The sequence below is a fragment of the Salvelinus fontinalis genome, chromosome 19, assembly GCF_029448725.1.
Source record: "Salvelinus fontinalis isolate EN_2023a chromosome 19, ASM2944872v1, whole genome shotgun sequence".
Classification (NCBI taxonomy): domain Eukaryota; kingdom Metazoa; phylum Chordata; class Actinopteri; order Salmoniformes; family Salmonidae; genus Salvelinus; species Salvelinus fontinalis.
Window position 1 is genome coordinate 26,641,945 of NC_074683.1, and position 20,282 is coordinate 26,662,226.

Sequence of the window (20,282 nt, forward strand, 5' to 3'; positions counted from 1 at the left end):
GGACAGACGCTGGGAGACGAGAAGCAAGTACAGGGAGTGAATATTTAATAAATAACTGACATGAAACAGAACACGGACAGCGTCTGGACAAGGGAAACATAGCGACATTAATGCTAACACGAGGATGTAACTGAGGAATAGACAGATATAGGGGAGGCAGTCAATAAAGTGATGGAGTCTAGGTGAGTCCAATGAAGCGCTGATGCGCATAACTATGGTGACAGGTGTGTGTAATGATGGGCAGAGTGGCGCCCTCGAGCACCAAAGAGGGGGAGAGGAAGAAGGCGTGATAGTACCCCACCTCTCTAGGGGCGCCACCCTGTGTCCCACTTGGGCGAGCCTGATGGGCCGGCCGAGGCATAGGAGCCGGACAAGCCGGCTGAGGCGTGGAAGCCCGACGAGTCGACTGAGGTGTGGGAGCCTGACGAGCCGGCTGAGGCGTCTCCCCTGACCTGGAACAAACTACTAACCAGGTGTGTACATGATTGATTGATTGACTTGTTATTAAAATGTCTTGCAACTTTCAGATACCTAGCCCATACGGGCTTCCGTATTTCTGTACCACATGTAGATGACTGTGCACTTTGCCTGGAGCTGGGAGGAGATTACTAAATCACTAAGCCACAAATACCACAAGGCATGAATATTCAGAGGGATGGTGTGACGTGTATGAGAGAATATGCTGGTGCTGCATTGGTCTTTAGGTTTCAAGGAATGTTTGTACATTTGTAATGGTATTCATGTATGTCTATCACTTCACTACAGTTCAACTTAGACGGGGCAACATGGGGTGACAGAAGTCTCAACATGTTCAGGTAAAGTCTGAGTTCCATCCCAAATGGCATAGTGCACCAGAGCCCTGGTAAAAAGTAGTGCACTGTATAGGGAATAGGGGTGTTGTCTCTTCTAGTAAATATATTTCTATGACTGTCCCCCTTCTTCGAAAGAGACATGAGAAGGTACTGTATAGAGCTCAGCTCTCTGTTTGGCCGCTGCTTTTCCAAGAAAGGAAAATAAGATCTGCTAATTGATATTTGTTTTTCACGTTGAGCTAAGTTAATTAGGGGAGATTAAGTTGAGCCAATGGGGTAAATTGAGCCACCCTTGTTTCTAGGAAATCTGACACAAAATGTATAATTTGACCAAATATTTAGGAAGAGGTCATCATTTCATGGAGCGTGCGAAGGTAGAAACCACATGGAAAATGTGGTAAGCGAGTTAGGATCAAAAAACTGATTTTCACAAAGTCAAATACATTTCTTGTGTTAGAGGTTTCATAATGCTTGTGTCTAAATTATCTAAAGTAGATCATTTGAAGATTGTTCCATACATCAGTTGGGGTCTCTCTATAAGCTTCAATATGAGGCCCTAAACCTAGTATGAAAGTGCATCCTTGTAGCTGCGAGGACAAATGGAGTCAAAATGTTTGCTTTGGGTAAGTTGAGCCAGTGGTCATGGGGTAGGTTGAGCCAATGGCAAGTTGAGCAAATTGAAGTGTTTTCATCCCAGGTGTAATATAATGCGTTATCGCTGGGATATGAGCTAACAACAGGGCCTGGCCTATGTTAAAAGTACAAAATGTTTGTTAGGTGTTAAGCCTGCTTCAAATGATTTAAAGACAAAAAAAGTGGTTGTGATTATGTTGAATTGTTTTTGGGAAATATAGATAGACATGATTTTAAAAACATAGCAGTAATATTTAATTCAATACAGACATTTGTAGGCGGCTCAACTTACCCTGTCCCGCGGCTCAACTTATCCTGTCCCGCGGCTCAACTTACCCTGTCCCGCGGCTCAACTGTTCCTGTCCCGCGGCTCAACTGTTCCTGTCCCGCGGCTCAACTTATCCTGTCCCGCGGCTCAACTTACCGTGCCCCACGGCTCAACTGTTCCCGCGGCTCAACTTACCCTGTCCCGCGGCTCAACCTACCCTGTCCCGCAGCTCAACTTATCCTGTCCCGCGGCTCAACTTACCGTGCCCCACGGCTCAACTGTCCCGCGGCTCAACTTACCCTGTCCCGCGGCTCAACCTACCCTGTCCCGCGGCTCAACTTATCCTGTCCCGCGGCTCAACTTATCCTGTCCCGCGGTTCAACTGTTCCTGTCCCGCGGTTCAACTGTTCCTGTCCCGCGGCTCAACTTATCCTGTCCCGCGGCTCAACTGTTCCTGTCCCGCGGCTCAACTTATCCTGTCCCGCGGCTCAACTGTTCCTGTCCCGCGGCTCAACTGTTCCTGTCCCGCGGCTCAACTTATCCTGTCCCGCGGCTCAACTGTTCCTGTCCCGCGGCTGAACTTATCCTGTCCCGCGGCTCAACTGTTCCCGCGGCTAAACTTACCCTGTCCCGCGGCTCAACTGTTCCTGTCCCGCGGCTCAACTGTTCCTGTCCCGCGGCTCAACTGTTCCTGTCCCGCGGCTCAACTGTTTCTGTCCCGCGGCTCAACTTATCCTGTCCCGCGGCTCAACTTATCCTGTCCCGCGGCTCAACTGTTCCTGTCCCGCGGCTCAACTGTTCCTGTCCCGCGGCTCAACTGTTCCTGTCCCGCGGCTCAACTGTTCCTGTCCCGCGGCTCAACTGTTCCTGTCCCGCGGCTCAACTGTTCCTGTCCCGCGGCTCAACTGTTCCTGTGCCGCGGCTCAACTGTTCCTGTCCCGCGGCTCAACTTATCCTGTCCCGCGGCTCAACTTATCCTGTCCCGCGGCTCGACTTACCCTGTCCCGCGGCTCGACTTACCCTGCCCCACGGCTCGACTTACCCTGCCCCACGGCTCGACTTACCCTGTCCCGCGGCTCAACTTACCCTGTCCCGCGGCTCAACTGTCCCGCGGCTAAACTTACCCTGTCCCACGGCTCAACTTACCCCGTGGGAAGTTGTGCCAAGAGACCACTTTTTTTGGACAAGACATGTTTAAAAACTGTAACGTTTACATCATGATTATTTCCAGGAATACACAACATCCTGAAATATATGTAGATATCTAGATATGTAGAATACTATATTTACATTAATGGAGTGATGCTGAATGTAATAAATTCTCAACCAACCCCACTAGGAGAGGAGGGAGAGAGGGAAATGTACGTGGGGCCCTGCCGGGCCTAGCTACTGAAATGGCCCCTGCTTCATGCAGATTTGATTGGCATGCAGCTAGATAAGGTGTGTGTGTGTGGTAGAGGGTAGATTATAATTATGCATAAAACATACATTAAGAGGAAGTGGTATGCATGTAGGGCTATGTGTGTGAGAGTACACATTAGTGGATAGCCGGTCACACACACAGCCGGGCCTGAATTACAGTTGAATACAACAGCATGTATATTTCCACGGCCTGTAATGTTCCATGTGGGTTTTGTCGTTGTCGTCTGTGTAAGACTCGTTATGTTCTCAGTAAGTACCTCCTCTAACTGTGAGACGCTAGCCATTAGCTTTAATGCTTTCCTTCAGCAATGATGATTGCACAGCTTAGTGTGTTCCAAATAGCACTCTGCTCCATATATAGCACGCTACCTTTGACCAGGGCCCTATGGTTAAGTATTACAGTGTAAAGGAAATAGAATGCATTTTGAATACAACTGTTTCCCCAGCTGCCATGGGGTTACACTTTCCATCACATTTACCTATGCAAAGGGAGGGTTGCCATATGCTTGAGTTCCTCTGCTGTTACAATACAGCCATCTGTTGTCTGACAGGTTATATGCAGCTCAACTAATGTTTCCTGACATCATTAACACACACACACACACACACACACACACACACACACACACACACACACACACACACTCTTATCAGCTGAGCCACACGGACCACCATCTTTCTTCTACACTCACCATCAATATCACTATCAAGTTCAGTTGCAGTGTAAATTGTATCATTAGATTGTTGAAGACCTGTCAAAGGCAAGCTGAAGCTGGGTCAAAGGGGGAATCTGGGATTCAAACAACAAGAAAGGCTCACTTTTTTTAGTAAGAATTTGAGCTACAAACAATTGAGTAAAACAAGAAGATTTTGGGGATTTGGATGGGTTATGACAGTTGAACTAAGCTCATGATGCATTTTTAAGTTATATTCTTCAAGAATCAATGGCTATATACTGTATAATTTATTTGAAAGTCCATAAATGGATGTATCAATCCCAGATTGCTCCTTTAAGCCTTATCTAGATTTAGCTCTCTGTAATGCTGTGTCTGTGCCCTAAAAGCACCCTATTCCCTATGTAGTGAAGTAGTGCACTACATAGAGAATAGGGTGCCATTTGGGACACCACCAGGGTCTTATATTTTAGCTAAGCTACAAAAGCGGGAATCAGAATCATGACTAAGAAGCTAATTTAGGCTACTTTTATTTAACACAACCTAAAAACCCACCAAGTCTCTTGACTCCTTAGTGGAATCTTACTTACAGGAGAATAGAGGAACTGGCGATCCTTTCTGTGTATCCTCTAGACCATCCAGATCCATTCTTCACCCAGCTGATTCGTTACACTCTACCCATGGCCAAAATGGCACCCTATTCTCTTTATATTTAGGCAATAGGGTGTTATTTTGGACAATACTTTGGACTCTTTATATATTTATATTATATATTATATGATATTTATATCAATATATTTTGGACTCTTTGTTTGTTCACATGTTACTGTAATTACCTCTGAATCAAATCGTGTACCAAGGTAGAATCTTATTTAGCTCGCTTGACGTGTACACTTAAACGACTCGCCGTTTCAAATGACAGTCTTTGTGTTTACGTTCCATTCTAATTAGCTGTACTTTGTGGGGAGACAAGGAAGAAGATGCACTCAGCCATTTCCCTTTGTAAAGTTTCAAGGCGAGGGTTTTTAAAATTGTGCATTTTGCAATTAGCTTAACAAAATGGTGTTGGGGTTTGATCAAGTCCCTTATTTAGCTGGAAAATGTGCAATTACACATAATAGAGAATGTGTTTTAGTATTCAGATGACGATGGATTGAGAAAGATATTTCACTACATGCTCCTGTAAGGCCTTACATACCTCAATCCTCTCCTGGAATGCCAAAGACCAGCTGTGCTCTGTGTTCTCTGTTCTTAACTCTAGCAGGGAGGGCCAGTGCTGTGTAAAATTGTTAAGTTTTAGTCTGGTAAAACTGTGGTAATTCTGATGAAGGTCATTGAAGGACGAAATGCTATGATTTCAATGTCTGGATTTTAAAAAGTATCAAAAAGCCTGCTATCCTCCTCACACTAAATTGTACTAGTTCTGATGATGATGACGGTGGTGAGGATTAAGTTATTTATATATGTGTCAAGCGTTACTGTAGGTAAACTGAGGACTCATTGTCTTGAACTAACAATAATAATGTGATCATTGGACAGAATGGGTGAGATGAGCTCATATGAAGAAAAGACTACCCAGCTAGCACATTTGATTCCTTCGAAGTTGTGGGAACGTACATTTTTGGTTTCCTTTGGTTCTGTGAACAAAGCCACATGTTTCCTGACCGGTACGAAAAAGGAATCTTTTTTAAACATTCTGAGAACAGAACTGAAAATGTTTAGGTTACAGGGAGGCTCTGAGAATGTTTTATTATGGCTCCCTGAAAGCTTTCCTGGTTGGTTTTATTGACGCTCTGAGAATGGATATTACAGGTTATTTGGATCTTTTTGAAAAACTTCCTTAGAACTTTCACTGAATGTTTCAGTAAGACTGCTAGCTTAGTTTGCAGGAACTTGTTTTTAACTCAAGCACAAATATGACACATGGAAATTCATTTCCTTAGGCGTTAATAATGTAAGCACATGTATTTTTTATTGTGACATGGCATCAGTGAGGTTCAAACCTATAATCATCTGTTCTCTATCCATGGAATTAGTCCACTTTACCTTTCTTTAGTTAGGCAAGTCTGTTCTTATTTACAATGACAGCCTAACCTGGCCAAACCCGGACGACGCTGGGCCAATTGTGCATCTCCCTATGGGACTCCCAATCACGGCCAGATGTAATACAGCCTGGATTCGAACCAGGGACTGTAGTGACACCTCTTGCACTGAGATGCAGTGCCTTAGACCGCTGCGCTACTCAGGCGCAAGATTGAGTGTAGGAGGCGTTCGTAAATTCGCTCTGGCTACCTACTCCGATTTCAGAGCACTCTCGTCTGAGTGTGCCAGAGCACAGAATAACTGATGAATTCATGAATGCTCAACACCTGTTGAATATGGCCGATTGTCAGTAAACTTCTGCAAAAAAATATTAATTCAATTGTTGCCAACAGCACAGTTACAGTCACCAACGCTCTGGATGACATGAAAACAGCCTAACCAGCTCTGCTAGGGTGAGTAAAATGGTCAGATTGAGGTGTTCTCCCATTTGTTTCTTGAAGTAGCTAGCAAGCTAGCCAACGTTAGCCAGTTATCTTGGGTGCTTGACTGCCGTTGTGAGGTCAGAATGCTCAGATCAACTCTACTCCTCGGCCAGGGCTTCCAGTGTGCTCTCTGAACGCTCCAAGAGTGAAACGCTCTGAATTTACGAACATACAATCTGACAACGCTCTGAATTTCTGAACGCCCAGAGTGCGCACTGAGCACACTCTGGCACTACAGATTGAATTAACTAACACACCCATAGAGGGAGTTTTGTTGATGCTGATAACAGAATGTATACGTTTTTAAATAACATTCTTAGAACATTCTCTGAATGTTACTAAAGTTGTCTTGTGGTTTTTATGGAAAGTTTTATTACAGTTATTATTTTCGGAACAGTTTGAGAATATGACTTTAAATAGAACCATGAGGAAACATGTAGGAAAGTACTGAAATTCCCACAGAAGAACGTTGTTAACATTCTATGAACTGTTTCGTAGAACATTCCCAATGTCAACCAGTTGGAGAGCATTCCTAGAACATCATCAAAATGTACATTAAATCTAACCATGTTTGATCTTTTAAGTTCCTTAAATGTGCTGAGAAAGTTACAATGCCAAGCACTTATCCTGCACCATTCCCAGAAAGATGTGGGATGGTTGTATGGTAAATAACTATAGGACAACAATGGTCTCACCAAGCTCTAAGAAACATATGGTTCTCAGAACGTTATGTGATAGCTGGGTACTTTGTGTGTCAGTGCAAGTGGTGAGTTCAGAACACCATAGCATATTAAATATTCAACAGGATTCCACTTACATAACTGTCAAAAGAGGCATTTTTCTTTTTTTAAATTCATTAGATATGAATCCAGGGCAAGTAAATATTTCACCGACCATAGGATACTGTTGTGTCTGATCTGTCCCTCCATCCATCCCTCTCTCCCTCCATTCCTCCAACCTTCCCTTCATTTCGCCCATCCCCCAATCCCTCCATCCCAAATCCATATCAAAGTTTATTGGTCGTATACACAGATATGCAGATTTTATCGCAGGTGCAGCGAAATGCTTGTGTTTTTTGCTCCAACCGTCCCTACATCCCTCCATTCTCCTCTTTTGTCCCTCCAACCCTCCATTCCTCTATCATTCTATCATTCCCTTTATCCCTCCCTCCATACCTCATCCCCTCCTCCTTTGTTCCACTTTAGCCAATCCCTACTCTTCAGAGAGGGCTCGGTTCAATCGGATGTCGTTTTCAAAGTATGTCAGTGATTGTGGTTGGTAGTAACTCCGCTACTAATTTAAGCATCTACCTCACTTACGGTATTGAGGGAAAACATTGAAATAGCTTTCTTTAGACTGGCGTACTAGTAGGAAATAACACTCCTGTCATCATGGCACAACTCAGTAGCCTTGCCTTGCTCAGTGCTAAGCTCAAAGGCCTTGTTAAAGTGTCCGTCCTGAGATTGGAAGGTTGAGGGTTTGAACCTCTAAAAACAAAAATAAATGGGACCTGATGCCTCTGCTTGGCACTCAGCATTAAGGAGATCGATTGGGTGTAAGCCCTGTGCCATACTAGCGTCCTGTCCAGGGGGTGTACTTGTACATCAAGCTGGCTAACGCCACAGAAACAGGAGAGGCTCCTGCACTATGGATTGTTCTGGCTCTGACAAGGCTTATTTACTTACATAATTTCACAATGTCACATCAGGGGTCATGTGTGCATACCTGTTACACACGCCTCTATAAAGAGGGAACGCAACTCCCTGCTGCAACTCAACTCTCCGTGAAGCGAAAGAGGTATGGACCGTAGGTGCGAGAAAGGACGACAAAGGCAGAATTTACCGTTACTAGGATTTATTTCCTACACGGTAATATGGGGAAAAGGGGCTGGACGGAACCAAAGGAAAGAAAGTAAATATCAAAGCTCCCCCTCTCCTATCTAACCTGCCTACCCACTTAACTTACCTAACTTAGCACCACCTGGTGCCCTAACCAAAATACAGGGGGTGGTCCGCCCAGGTCTTACCTAGTGTGCCTAGACATTGAATATACTACGGGTATATGTATGCCCTCGGGCCTCTTGCCTAAGCACTCCCTAAGTGCCTTCCCCTTCAGGAACAAATGAAACAGAATAATTATTAACAATTTCACAAACACTTTCCAACAAAACTGAGTAAACTAACTCAGGCCACTAAAGAAGCTTTGACAAAGCAACAAACACAGAACTCTTTCTAATGATTTCTCCAAAACATTCAATCTCCCTCTAATCTTTTCTCCAAAATATTCAATCTCCCTCTAACCTCCAATCATTTCTCTCTTTTCTTCTGAACAGAACACTGGCTTTTATATCTTCTGGTGGCAATGGTGATTAGAGTCAGCTGCTTCTTGACGAGGGGGCGGAGTCAGCTCCAATCATCCATTAGCCTGGGGTCGACCAATCAGCTGGTTGGGGAGGCTTCCAGGAAGCCATCTCCTGAAACACACACACTCAAATACAACACAGAAACTGGGGAACGTAACAATACCAAGCTTCAAAGAGTAGGATTACTGATCTAGGATCAGGTTCTCCCCTGTCCATCTCATCTATCCATTATGATCTAAAAGGCTAAACTGATCCTAAATCAGCACAATTTTTATAAGCTACGGGCTTCAGCACTCAGTGGTCCCGTTGTGTGAGCTTGTGTGGCCTACCACTTCACGGCTGAGCCGTTGTGGCTCCTAGACGTTTCCACTTTACAATAGCAGAACCTGCAGTTGACCGGGGCAGCTTAAGCAGGGAAGAAACTGACAAACTGACTTGTTGGAAAGGTGGCATCCTATGTCAGTGCCATGTTGAAAGTCACTGAGCTATTTAGTAAGGCCCTTCTACTGCCAATGTTTGTCTATGGAGATTGCATGGCTGTGTGCTCAATGTTATACACCTGTCAGCAACGGGTGTGGCTGAAATAGTTGAATCCACTCATTTGAAGGGGTGTCCACATACTTGTGTATATAGTGTATGTCTCATTGGTTCTCATAAAGGACAAAACAATACAATTGAATATCGTGTTACAAAACTGTGAAGAGTTAAAGGGAAAAAAAGAAAAAGGGAATGGAGGGAAAGGCAGCATCCTCCATTTCCACAGCAGGCAGATAGTCTCAGACATTTTCAATTTAACACTCCCTGGCTATGAGGAACAATAACATTTATAACACCTCCCACTGCCATAGCAATGGGGTGGCAGGCCCAGGAAGGTACTATATGACAGGGCAGTGTAGCGCAGCGGGGCGAGGCGGAGTTTGAGTAGTGCTCTGCCTGGAGGAGAGTAATGGCTGCTTGCAGACAGGAATGAAAGTCTTAATGAGATCGGATTGCTCATCGATTACTCTCGTTAAGTTACAGATGATACTCACTATTCATACTCAGCACTCCCTTCCCAGTAGAGGGTGAAATATAAGATGTCAGTCAGCACAGCAGCACCTAGTGCTCTAATATACACCCCAATCCCCTTACTTCTCTCCTTCCCTCCCCTCCTCTCTTCTCTGCTTTCATCTCCTCTGATGTAAATGTTTTTTCTGTTATTGAAGAGGTGCCTGGATCCATTCAATTATAAGCAAAAAGTTTGTCTCAGACAGTGTTTGCCCTGCGTGTCTGCCCAGAGCAGGAGCAGGAGGGAGAGAAGAAGGAAGGAGAGAAGGAGGATGGAGAGAAGGAGGCCCAGCTAACACATTTGGTTCCTTGGAAGTTGTGGGAAGGTATGTTTTTGGTTTCCTAATGGTTCTGGGAACGAAGCCAAGTATCCTGACCAGTAAAACTGAACGTTCTTTTTAAACATTCTGAGAACCAAAGTGAAGATGTTGCCTGTTCTGGTTGCAGTGAGGTTCTGAAAACGTTTTACTAAGGTTCCCTGAAGGTTCCCTGTTTTCCTGGAGGTTTTATTAACGTTCTGAGAACGGAAATTACAGGTAATTGAAGGTAATTAAATAACATTCTGAAAGCATGTTTCAATAACACTGCTAGCTTAGTTTGGGTTAACTGTTTGAACTCCAAGCACAGCTAGGATGCTGAGAACAGAAGGCATTTGTTTTTAAATAACATTCTTAAAACGTTCTTTGAATGTTACTAAAGTTGTCTTGTGGTTTCAGGTTAACGTTCTCAGAACAATTTGAGAAAGGGACTTTAAATAGAACCCTGAGGAATCCTGTAGGAAATGTTCTGCTGAAGTACTGAAATTCCCACAGAAGGAGTTTACCTCTCATTTCACCACCTCTCTTCTCCCCCCTCTTTCCATCTCTTCTTCCTTCTTTCCATCTCTCTTCTCCCCTCTTCATCTCCCTTCCCCCTTCTCCGCCTCTCTTCACTTCTCTTCTCCCCTCTCCTCCCCTCTCTTCACTACTCTTTCCATCTCTCTTCTTCCCTCTTCACTACTCTTTCCATCTCTCTTCTTCCCTCTTCACTACTCTTTCCATCTCTCTTCTTCCCTCTTCACTACTCTTTCCATCTCTCTTCTTCCCTCTTCACTACTCTTTCCATCTCTCTTCTTCCCTCTTCTTCCCTCTTCTTCCCTCTTCTTCCCTCTTCTCTCCTCTCTTTTCCCCTCTCTTTTCCCCTCTCTTTTCCCCTCTCTTTTCCCCTCTCTTTTCCCCTCTCTTTTCCCCTCTCTTTTCCCCTCTCTTTTCCCCTCTCTTTTCCCCTCTCTTTTCCCCTCTCTTTTCCCCTCTCTTTTCCCCTCTCTTTTCCCCTCTCTTTTCCCCTCTCTTTTCCCCTCTCTTTTCCCCTCTCTTTTCCCCTCTCTTTTCCCCTCTCTTTTCCCCTCTCTTTTCCCCTCTCTTTTCCCCTCTCTTCTCCCCTCTCTTCTCCCCTCTCTTCTCCCCTCTTTCCATCTCTCTTCTCCCCTCTTCTCCCCTCGCTACACATCTCTTTTCCTCTTTCCACCTCTCTTCACCTCGACTCTCTTTTCTCTTCTCTCCTCTTTCCACCTCTCTTCTCCCCACTTCTCTCCTCTTTTCACCTCTCTTCTCTCCTCTTTTCACCTCTCTTCTTTACACCTCTCTTCTCCCCACTTATCTCCTCTTTCCACCCCTCTCCTCTCTTCTCCCCACTTCTCTATTCTTTCCACCCCTCTCCTCTCTTCTCCCCACTTCTCTATTCTTTCCACCTCTCTTCTCTCCTCTTTTCACCTCTCTTCTCTCCACCTCTCTTCTCCCCACTTATCTCCTCTTTCCATCTCTCTTCTCCCCACTTCTCTCCTCTTTCCACATCACTTCTCGCTTCTCTTCTCCCCACTTCTCTCTTCTCTCCACCTCTCTTCTCCTCACTTCTCTTCTCTCTCCACCTCTCTTCTCCCCACTTCTCTCCTCTTTCCACATCACTTCTCGCTTCTCTTCTCCCCACTTCTCTCCTCTTTCCACCTCTCTTCTCTCCACCTCTCTTCTCCTCACTTATCTCCTCTTTCCATCTCTCTTCTCCCCACTTCTCTCCTCTTTCCACATCACTTCTCGCTTCTCTTCTCCCCACTTCTCTCTTCTCTCCACCTCTCTTCTCCTCACTTCTCTTCTCTCTCCACCTCTCTTCTCCCCACTTCTCTCCTCTTTCCACCTCTCTTCTCTCCTCTTTTCACCTCTCTTCTCTCCACCTCTCTTCTCCCCACTTCTCTCCTCTTTCCACCTCTCTTCTCTCCTCTTTTCACCTCTCTTCTCTCCACCTCTCTTCTCCCCACTTATCTCCTCTTTCCACCCCTCTCCTCTCTTCTCCCCACTTTCCACCTCTCTTCTCTCCTCTTTCCACCTCTCCTCTCCCCACTTATCTCCTCTTTCCACCCCACCCCTCTCCTCTCTTCTCCCCACTTCTTTCCTCTTTCCACCCACCCCTCTCCTCTCTTCTCCCCACTTCTCTCTTCTCTCCACCTCTCCTCTCCCCACTTATCTCCTCTTTCCACCCCTCTCCTCTCCTCTCTTCTCCCCACTTCTCTCCTCGTTCCACCTCTCTTCTCTCCTCGTTCCACCTCTCTTCTCTCCTCTTTTCACCTCTCTTCACTCCTCCTCTCCTCTCCCCACTTATCTCCTCTTTCCACCCCTCTCTTCTCCCCACTTCTCTCCTCTTTTCCACTCTCCTCTTTTCACCTCTCCTCTTTCCCTCTCTCTTCTGTCCTCTTTCCATCTCTCTTATCTCCTCTTTCCACCTCTCTTCTGTCCTCTTTCCACCTCTCTTCTGTCCTCTTTCCACCTCTCTTCTCCAGACTCTGTCTATTGTGCTAAGTGTGTGTAGCAGCTGATGGATTGTTTCAGATAATTGACCATAGAGCAGGTAATCAATGCCTGCACAACAACACTTTCAAGAACACTGTTCCCTTACGTGAGACAGTCACTCCTTCACTTCACACACACACACACACACACACACACACACACACACACACACACACACACAATCAAGTACTCTATATTTTCCTCACATCTGACATAGTAAAGTAAGTATAGTAGTAGTAAATATTTAATCATATAGATTGGCATCATGACAATTTAAATCACTTCCAATACATAATGTGAATATACTGTATCTTACTTCCTTCATCAGGGATTTATTTTTCCTTTCACACAGCAAAGTTTGGAAATAATATTGTTGCAGGGATTTCTATATTAATTGCAAAGAAAACATGTTGGCATTGCAGAATATAATTTTTGTCCGTTTTGAATAACAAAATGATGACATTGCTATAACAGACCCCTATTGCTTTACTCTGAGAACTGCCAATGCATTTTTGGAGAGAGAGAGAGAGAGAGATGCACTATATAGGGAATACAATAGGGTGACATTTGCTACATTGATTTCTCTACCCAATTGAGTGCGGCCCAAATGGCACTCTATGACATATATAGTGCACTAGTTTTTGGGCCCTGGTCAATTAGTGCACTGAAAATAGGGAATAGGGTGCCATTTGGGACACAGAAAATAAGATTTTGTTTTTAAATGACTTGCCTAGTTAAATAAAATAAAACATCTCTAGCCCTGCTACCTCAATCGGTAAAGGGAACACCTGTTTTTAGACTGTTAAAAATAACATTATATGAGTTTCTCTATCCATCTGCTTGGAGAAAGGAACGAGTAGGGCATGTGTAGAGCAGGGTGAGGTGAAGTGTGTTTTGTAGGTAGGTAAACATCAGACCTGGGTACAAATCAATCTTTCAAATACTTTGAGTCCCAGATGGGCGTGGCCCAATTTCAATCAAGCATAGCTGAGTATCTTAAATACAATTCTACCCCAGGTCTGGTAAGCACCATGGAATATACACTAATGCAGATACATGTATCTCTATATTTGACTCTGCCATATAGGCTATGTGTGCTATGAAGGGAGATATGAACTAATTTGCAATTTTAACTTCTTCTGGCTGCAAGCCCGAGGTCGGTACACTTATGACAACAGCCAGCTCAAGTGCAGGGCGCGAAATTCAAAATATATATTTTGAAATATTTAACTTTCACACATTAACAAGTCCAATACAGCATTTGAAAGATAAACATCTTGTGAATCCAGCCAACATGTCCGATTTGTAAAATGTTTTGCAGCGAAAATACCACATATATTTATGTTAGCTCACCACCAAATACAAAAAAGGACAGACATTTTTCACAGCACAGATAGCATGCACAAAACCAACCTAACTAACCAAGAACCAACTTCATCAGATGACAGTCTTATAACATGTTATTCAATAAATCTGTTTTGTTCGAAAAATGTGCATATTTGAGCTATAAATCAGTTTTACATTGCAGCTACCATCACAACTACCGTCAGAAATAGCACCGAAGCAGCCAGAGTAATTACAGACACCAACGTCAAATACCTAAATACTCATCATAAAACATTTCTGAAAAATCGATGGTGTACAGCAAATGAAAGACAGGCATCTTGTGATTCCAGCCAATATTTCCGATTTCTTAAGTGTTTTACAGCGAAAACACAATATAGCATTATATTAGCTTACCACAATAGCCAGAAACACAAGCCATTCCCCAGCAGCAAAAGTTAGCGATCGTAACAAACCAGCAAAAGATATATAATTTTTGACTAACCTTGATAAGCTTCATCAGATGACAGTCCTATAACATCAGGTTATACATACACTTATGTTTTGTTCGAAAATGTGGATATTTAGACCTGAAATCAGTGGTTATACATTATGCTAACGTAGCATCTTTTTCCCACAACGTCTGGATATTTTTCTGACACTTACATATTCTGACCAAATAACTATTCATAAACATAACTAAAAAATACATGTTGTATAGGAAATGATAGATACACTAGTTCTTAATGCAATCGCCATGTTAGAATTCTAAAAATAACTTCATTACGATATGCAGTTTAAGTTATGGCGTGAGCGTGCCCAAAACCTGGCCGCAAACTACTAGTACACATGTACGACAGATATATGAAATAACATCATAAAATGGGTCCTACTTTTGATGATCTTCCATCAGAATGTTGTACAAGGGGTCCTTTGTCCAGAACAATCGTTGTTTGGATTTAGAATGTCCTCTTCTCCAGTCAATTAGCACGGAAAGCTAGCAAAGTGGCGCGAAGCTCTCCTTCCTGAACATACGCAGACAAAGCAACACGCCTAACGTCCCGGAAAAATTGCAATAATCTAATAAAACTATATTGAAAAAACATACTTTATGATGATATTGTCACATGTATCAAATAAAATCAAAGCCGGAGATATTAGTCGTCTGTAACGACAGCAACACAGAAGGCAATACCAGGTCCCTTCTCGCGCGTTCCAGGAAACAGGAAATTGGGGTCACGTCATGCCAAGAGCTGTTATTCGACCCCAGATCAAGTTATACACTCCATTTCTTCTCTCACTGCCTGTCGACATCTAGTGGAAGACGTATGAAGTGCATGTATACTGATATATATCAAGGACATTTATAGGCAGGCCCTAGAACAGAGCATCGATTTCAGATTTTCCACTTCCTGTCAGGAATTTTGCTGCAAAATGAGTTCTGTTTTACTCAGAGATATAATTCAAACGGTTTTAGAAACTAGAGAGTGTTTTCTATCCAATAGTAATAATAATATGCATATTGTACGAGCAAGAATTGAGTACGAGGCGGTTTGAAATGGGCACCTTTTATCCAGGCTACTCAATACTGCCCCTACAGCCCAAACAGGTTTAAGTGTCTAAATGTTGAAATAATTAATATTATTGTTTCATATATAATATGCCACCCTAGAGTTAATTACTATTACATATTAAAGAACTGGAGTATATCTGTGTGTTTCTCTCGGTTTCCTTGTCCCCTTTCTCATGGCACTGGTACTAGAAGACCAGGGAACCACACTTCCTGTAGTGATCCCAGCAACACCGTAGTTGTGACTGAATAAACACATTTATTAGATAAAGAAGAAAAAATACTGAATAAATGCCTAATATAATTATAATATAATATAATAATTATAATACCTTATAAAATCCTAACTACTTATTTTGAAAATTAATGCCTGGCTGTCATCACATCAAATCACAGTTTATTGGTCACATGCCCAGAATACAGGATGTAAACATTGCAGCCAAATGCTTACTCACGGGCTCTCCTCAACAGTGCAATACAAATAAATAAAGATATAAAGTGGGAGTAGGCGAGATCCGGTGCGACCATTCAAGACCATTTTGTGTTATTGTACGTATCTTTCTCTGTTTTCTTCCTACCTCGACTGCACTATTGTCACAGACAAAGCACTCGGACCAGCATAACTAGAAACGTTTGCAGAAACGTCGGTTAATTTCAGACATTTAGCAGAATCGGCCTAAAGAGCCCTTTCTTTGGTCTCTAACTTTTTGGGCACAACCTTTACGTTTTTTATGATCCATGACCTTCTGTTATGACAGAGCGGGTCTCACTCTTTTTGATGGTACGCGTTATACTTTGAATTACAATTTGCTTCACCTTTGCTAAGCCAATCAGAATACTGGGCCGGACCATCTTGGTAGGGGTGCCGTTAGATGCTCACTGGTCAGCCAAATGCTCAATATAGATGGTTATGACAAAAGAGAAATTGCGCAAAAGTCATTTAAAAAAAACAGACCCATGGGCCGCCGGCCGTGTCACACATTGTTTTTATAATAATAAAATATATTTATATAACTAAATGACATATTTACAGTACCAGTCAAATGATTGGACACACCTACTCATTCAAGGGGTTTTCTTTATTTTTACTATTTTCTACATTGTATAATAATAGTGAAGACCTCATAACTAAGAAATAACAAATATGGAATCATGTAGTAGCCAAAAAATTGTTAAACAAATCAAATATATTTTATATTTCAGATTCTTCAAAGTAGCCACCCTTTGCCTTGATGACAGCTTTGCACACTCTTGGCATTCTCTCAACCAGCTTCATGAGGAATGCTTTTCCAACAGTCTTGAAGGAGTTCCCACATATGCTGAGCTCTTGTTGGCTGCTTTTCCTTTACTCTATGGTCCAACTCATCCCACCCCATCTCAATTGGGTTGAGGTCGGGTGATTGTGGAGGCCAGTTTGTCTGGTGCAGCTCTCCAACACTTTCCTTGGTTAAATAGCCCTTACACAGCCTGGAGGTGTGTTTTGAGTCGTTGTCCTGTTGAAAAACAAATGATAGTCCCACTAAGCGCAAACCAGATGGGATGGAATATCGCTGCAGAAGGCTGGTGTAGCCATGCTGGTTAGGGATAGGCGTCCCGCTAGTGAGCTGAGATAAGATGGGGCTTTACCTAGCAAAGACTTATAGATGACCTGGAGCCAGTGGGTTTGGCGACGAATAGGAAGCGACGGCCAGCCAACGAGAGTGTACAGGTCGCAGTGGTGGGTAGTATATGGGGCTTTGGTGACAAAATAGACGGCACTGTGATAGACTACATCCAATTTGCTGAGTAGAGTGTTGGAGACTATTTTGTAAATAACATCGCCGAAGTCAAGGAACGGTAGGATAGTCAGTTTTACGAGGGTATTTCTTGTAGCATGAGTGAAGGATGCTTTGTTGCGAAATAGGCAGCCGATTCTAGATTTAATTTTGGATAAGAGATGCTTAATGTGAGTCTGGAAGAAGAGTTTACAGTCTTGCCATACACCTATATATTTGTAGTTGTCCACATATTCAGAGTCAGAACCGTCCAGAGTAGTGAGACTGGACGGGCGGGCAGGTGCAGGCAGCGATCGGTTGAAGAACATACATTTAATTTTACTTGCATTTAAGAGCAGTTGGAGGCCACAGAAGGAGTGTTGTATGGCATTGAAGCTTCTCTGGAGGTTTGTTAGCACGTTGCAAAGGAAGGGTCGTAAGTATACAGAATGGTGTCGTCTGCGTAAAGGTGGATCAGTGAATCACCAGCAGCAAGAGCGACATCATTGATGCATACAGAGAAAAGAGTCAGCCCGAGAATTGAACCCTGGGGCACCCCCATAGAGACTGCCAGAGGTCCGGACAACAGGCCCTCCGATTTGACACACTGAACTCTATCTGAGAAGTAGTTGGTGAACCAGGCGAGGCAGTCATTTGAGAAACCAAGGCTGTTGAGTCTGCCGATAAGAGTGTGGTGATTGACAGAGTCGAAAGCCTTGGCCAGGTTGATCAAGATGGCTGCACAGCTTTGTCTTTTATCAATGGCTGTTATGATATTATTTCGGACCTTGAGCGTGGCTGAGGTGCACACCTAACCCGCTCGGAAACCAGATTTCAGAAGGTACGGTGGGATTCGAAATGGTCGGTGATCTGTTTGTTAATTTGGCTTTTGAAGAATTTAGAAAGGCAGGGTAGGCTAGATATAGGTCTGTAACATTTTGGGTCTAGAGTGTCTCCCCCTATGAAGAGGGGGATGACCGCGGCAGCTTTTCAATCTTTAGGAATCTCAGATGATATGAAAGAGAGGTTGAACAGGCTATTAATAGGGGTTTCAACTATTGCGGCGGATAATTTTAGGAAGAGAGGGTCCAGATTGTCTAGCCCAGCTGATTTGTAGGGGTCCAGATTTTGCAGCTGTTTCAGAACATCAGCTATCTGGATTTGGGTGAAGGAGAAATGGGGGAGACTTAGGCAAGTTGCTATGGGGGGTGCAGAGCTGTTAACCGGAGTAGGGATATCCAGGTGGAAAGCATGGCCAGCATGCTTTGGGCACAGACCTGGCTAGCATGACAGAACTCTGCAGTAGATTGCAACTCCACCCCCTTTGGTAGTTCTATCTTGGCAGAAAATGTTGTAGTTGAGGATGTAAATTTCTGAATTATTGGTGGCCAGGATTCAGCCAGGATTCAGATACTACTAGGACATCAGGGTTGGCGGAATGTGTTAAAGTAGTGAATAAAACTAACTTAGGGAGGAAGCTTATGATGTTAACATGCATGAAACCAATGCTTTTATTGGTTACAGAAGTCAACAAAAGATAGCGCCTGGGAATAGGAGTGGAACTGGGGGCTACAGGGCCTGGGTTAACCTCTGCATCACCAGAGGTACAGAGGAGGAGTAGGATAAGGGTACGGCTAAATGCTATTAGAACTGGTCGTCTAGTGCTTTGGGGAAAGAAAATAAAAGGAGCAGATTTCTGGGCGTGGTAGATTAGATTCAGGGCATAATGTACAGAGAAAGGTATGGTAGGATGTGAGTACAGTGGAGGTGAACCTAGGTGTTGAGTGACAATAAGAGAGGTTGTCTCTGGAAGCCAGGTGAGGTCTCCACATGTGTGTGGGGTGGAACAAAGGGGCTATCTAAGGCATTTTGAGTGGGACTGAGGGCTCTACAGTGAAATACAACAGTAAGATCTAGCCAAGACAGCAGTAGACAAGGCATATTGACATTAGAGAGAGGCATAAAGCAATCACAGGTGTTGATCAGAAGAGCTAAGACAACAACGGGTAAATTGCGTTGAATGGGTAGAGCGGGTTAGTTAGGTACATACAGGACCTGAGTTCAAGGCTGGGGCCGACAGGTAAACTAAATGAGGTACCGTGTTATTTTAAACAGTCCAGAGGGCATCAGCTGTGTAGCCGAGTGATCATAGGATCAAAAGAGCAGCAATAGGTGAGTCAGGGTGCAGTTCAGCAACCACTACTGCTCTAGGTAAGCAGGCGACACAGCATTCAGAAAAGCTAGTCCGGGGGTGGCAGATGGTTCTTCGGTGACATTGTAACAGAATAGCCTGTTGAGACACCCTCGGACGGTTACGTCGGTAGACCAGTCGTGATGGCGGGGCTCCATGTTGGCAGTAAAAGGGTCCAGGCCAATTCGCAAAATAGGTATTGTAGCCCAAGAATTGGCTGAATGACATCTTCAGCTAGCCGGGAGATGAGCCTAGCTCAAGGCTCGCTCCAGGCTACCTGGTGCTTGCTTCGGGACAGTGACGTTAGCAAGGAATAGCCACTCGGATAGCAGGTAGCTAGCTGCAATGATCCGGTGTTAAGGTTTAGAGCTTGCGGTTGGAATCCGGAGATGTGGTAGAGAAAAAGCAGTCCGATATGCTCTGGGTTGATATCGCACTGTGCAGACTGGCAGGAAATTGACCAGGCTGAGGCTGGATGATGTCCGAGTTAACGGTGAGAACCGCTAGCAGTGGCTAACTGACTACTAGTTTTTTGCTAGTTAGCTGGCTAACTTCTGATGGGGGTTCCGTGTAAAAGTGTAAAAAAAAATAGCAGATCCGTAACACATTGGGTGAGGCAGGTGTCACGATCGTGTGGAGGATTGACGGACCAAAACGCAGCTTTAGGAAAATAAGCCATCTCCTTTTTATTAACGAAGAAGGCAAGCGAAACAAAAACACTTAAACACTAAACAAAACAAGAAAACGATCGTGAAGCTAAACAACGATGTGCACACACTGGCTACAAACGTATCACATAGACAACTACTCACAACAAATGACAGCCTATGGCTACCCTAAATAAGGCTCCCAATCAGAGACAACCGAAATCAGCTGTCTCTA

The 20,282-nt window shown here is 43.9% G+C and overlaps 1 protein-coding gene across 1 annotated transcript in view; it reads right to left on the reverse strand.

Moving 5' to 3' along the window:
- Window positions 1–305: 305 nt before the first annotated feature.
- Window positions 306–20,282, reverse strand: part of LOC129817051 (chromobox protein homolog hpl-1-like) — a 97,174-nt gene continuing 77,197 nt past the window's right edge. Inside the window, exon 3 of the mRNA XM_055872036.1 lies at window positions 306–406. Within this exon, the coding sequence (XP_055728011.1) occupies window positions 306–406 (101 nt within the window). The remainder of the gene's footprint in view (window positions 407–20,282) is intronic.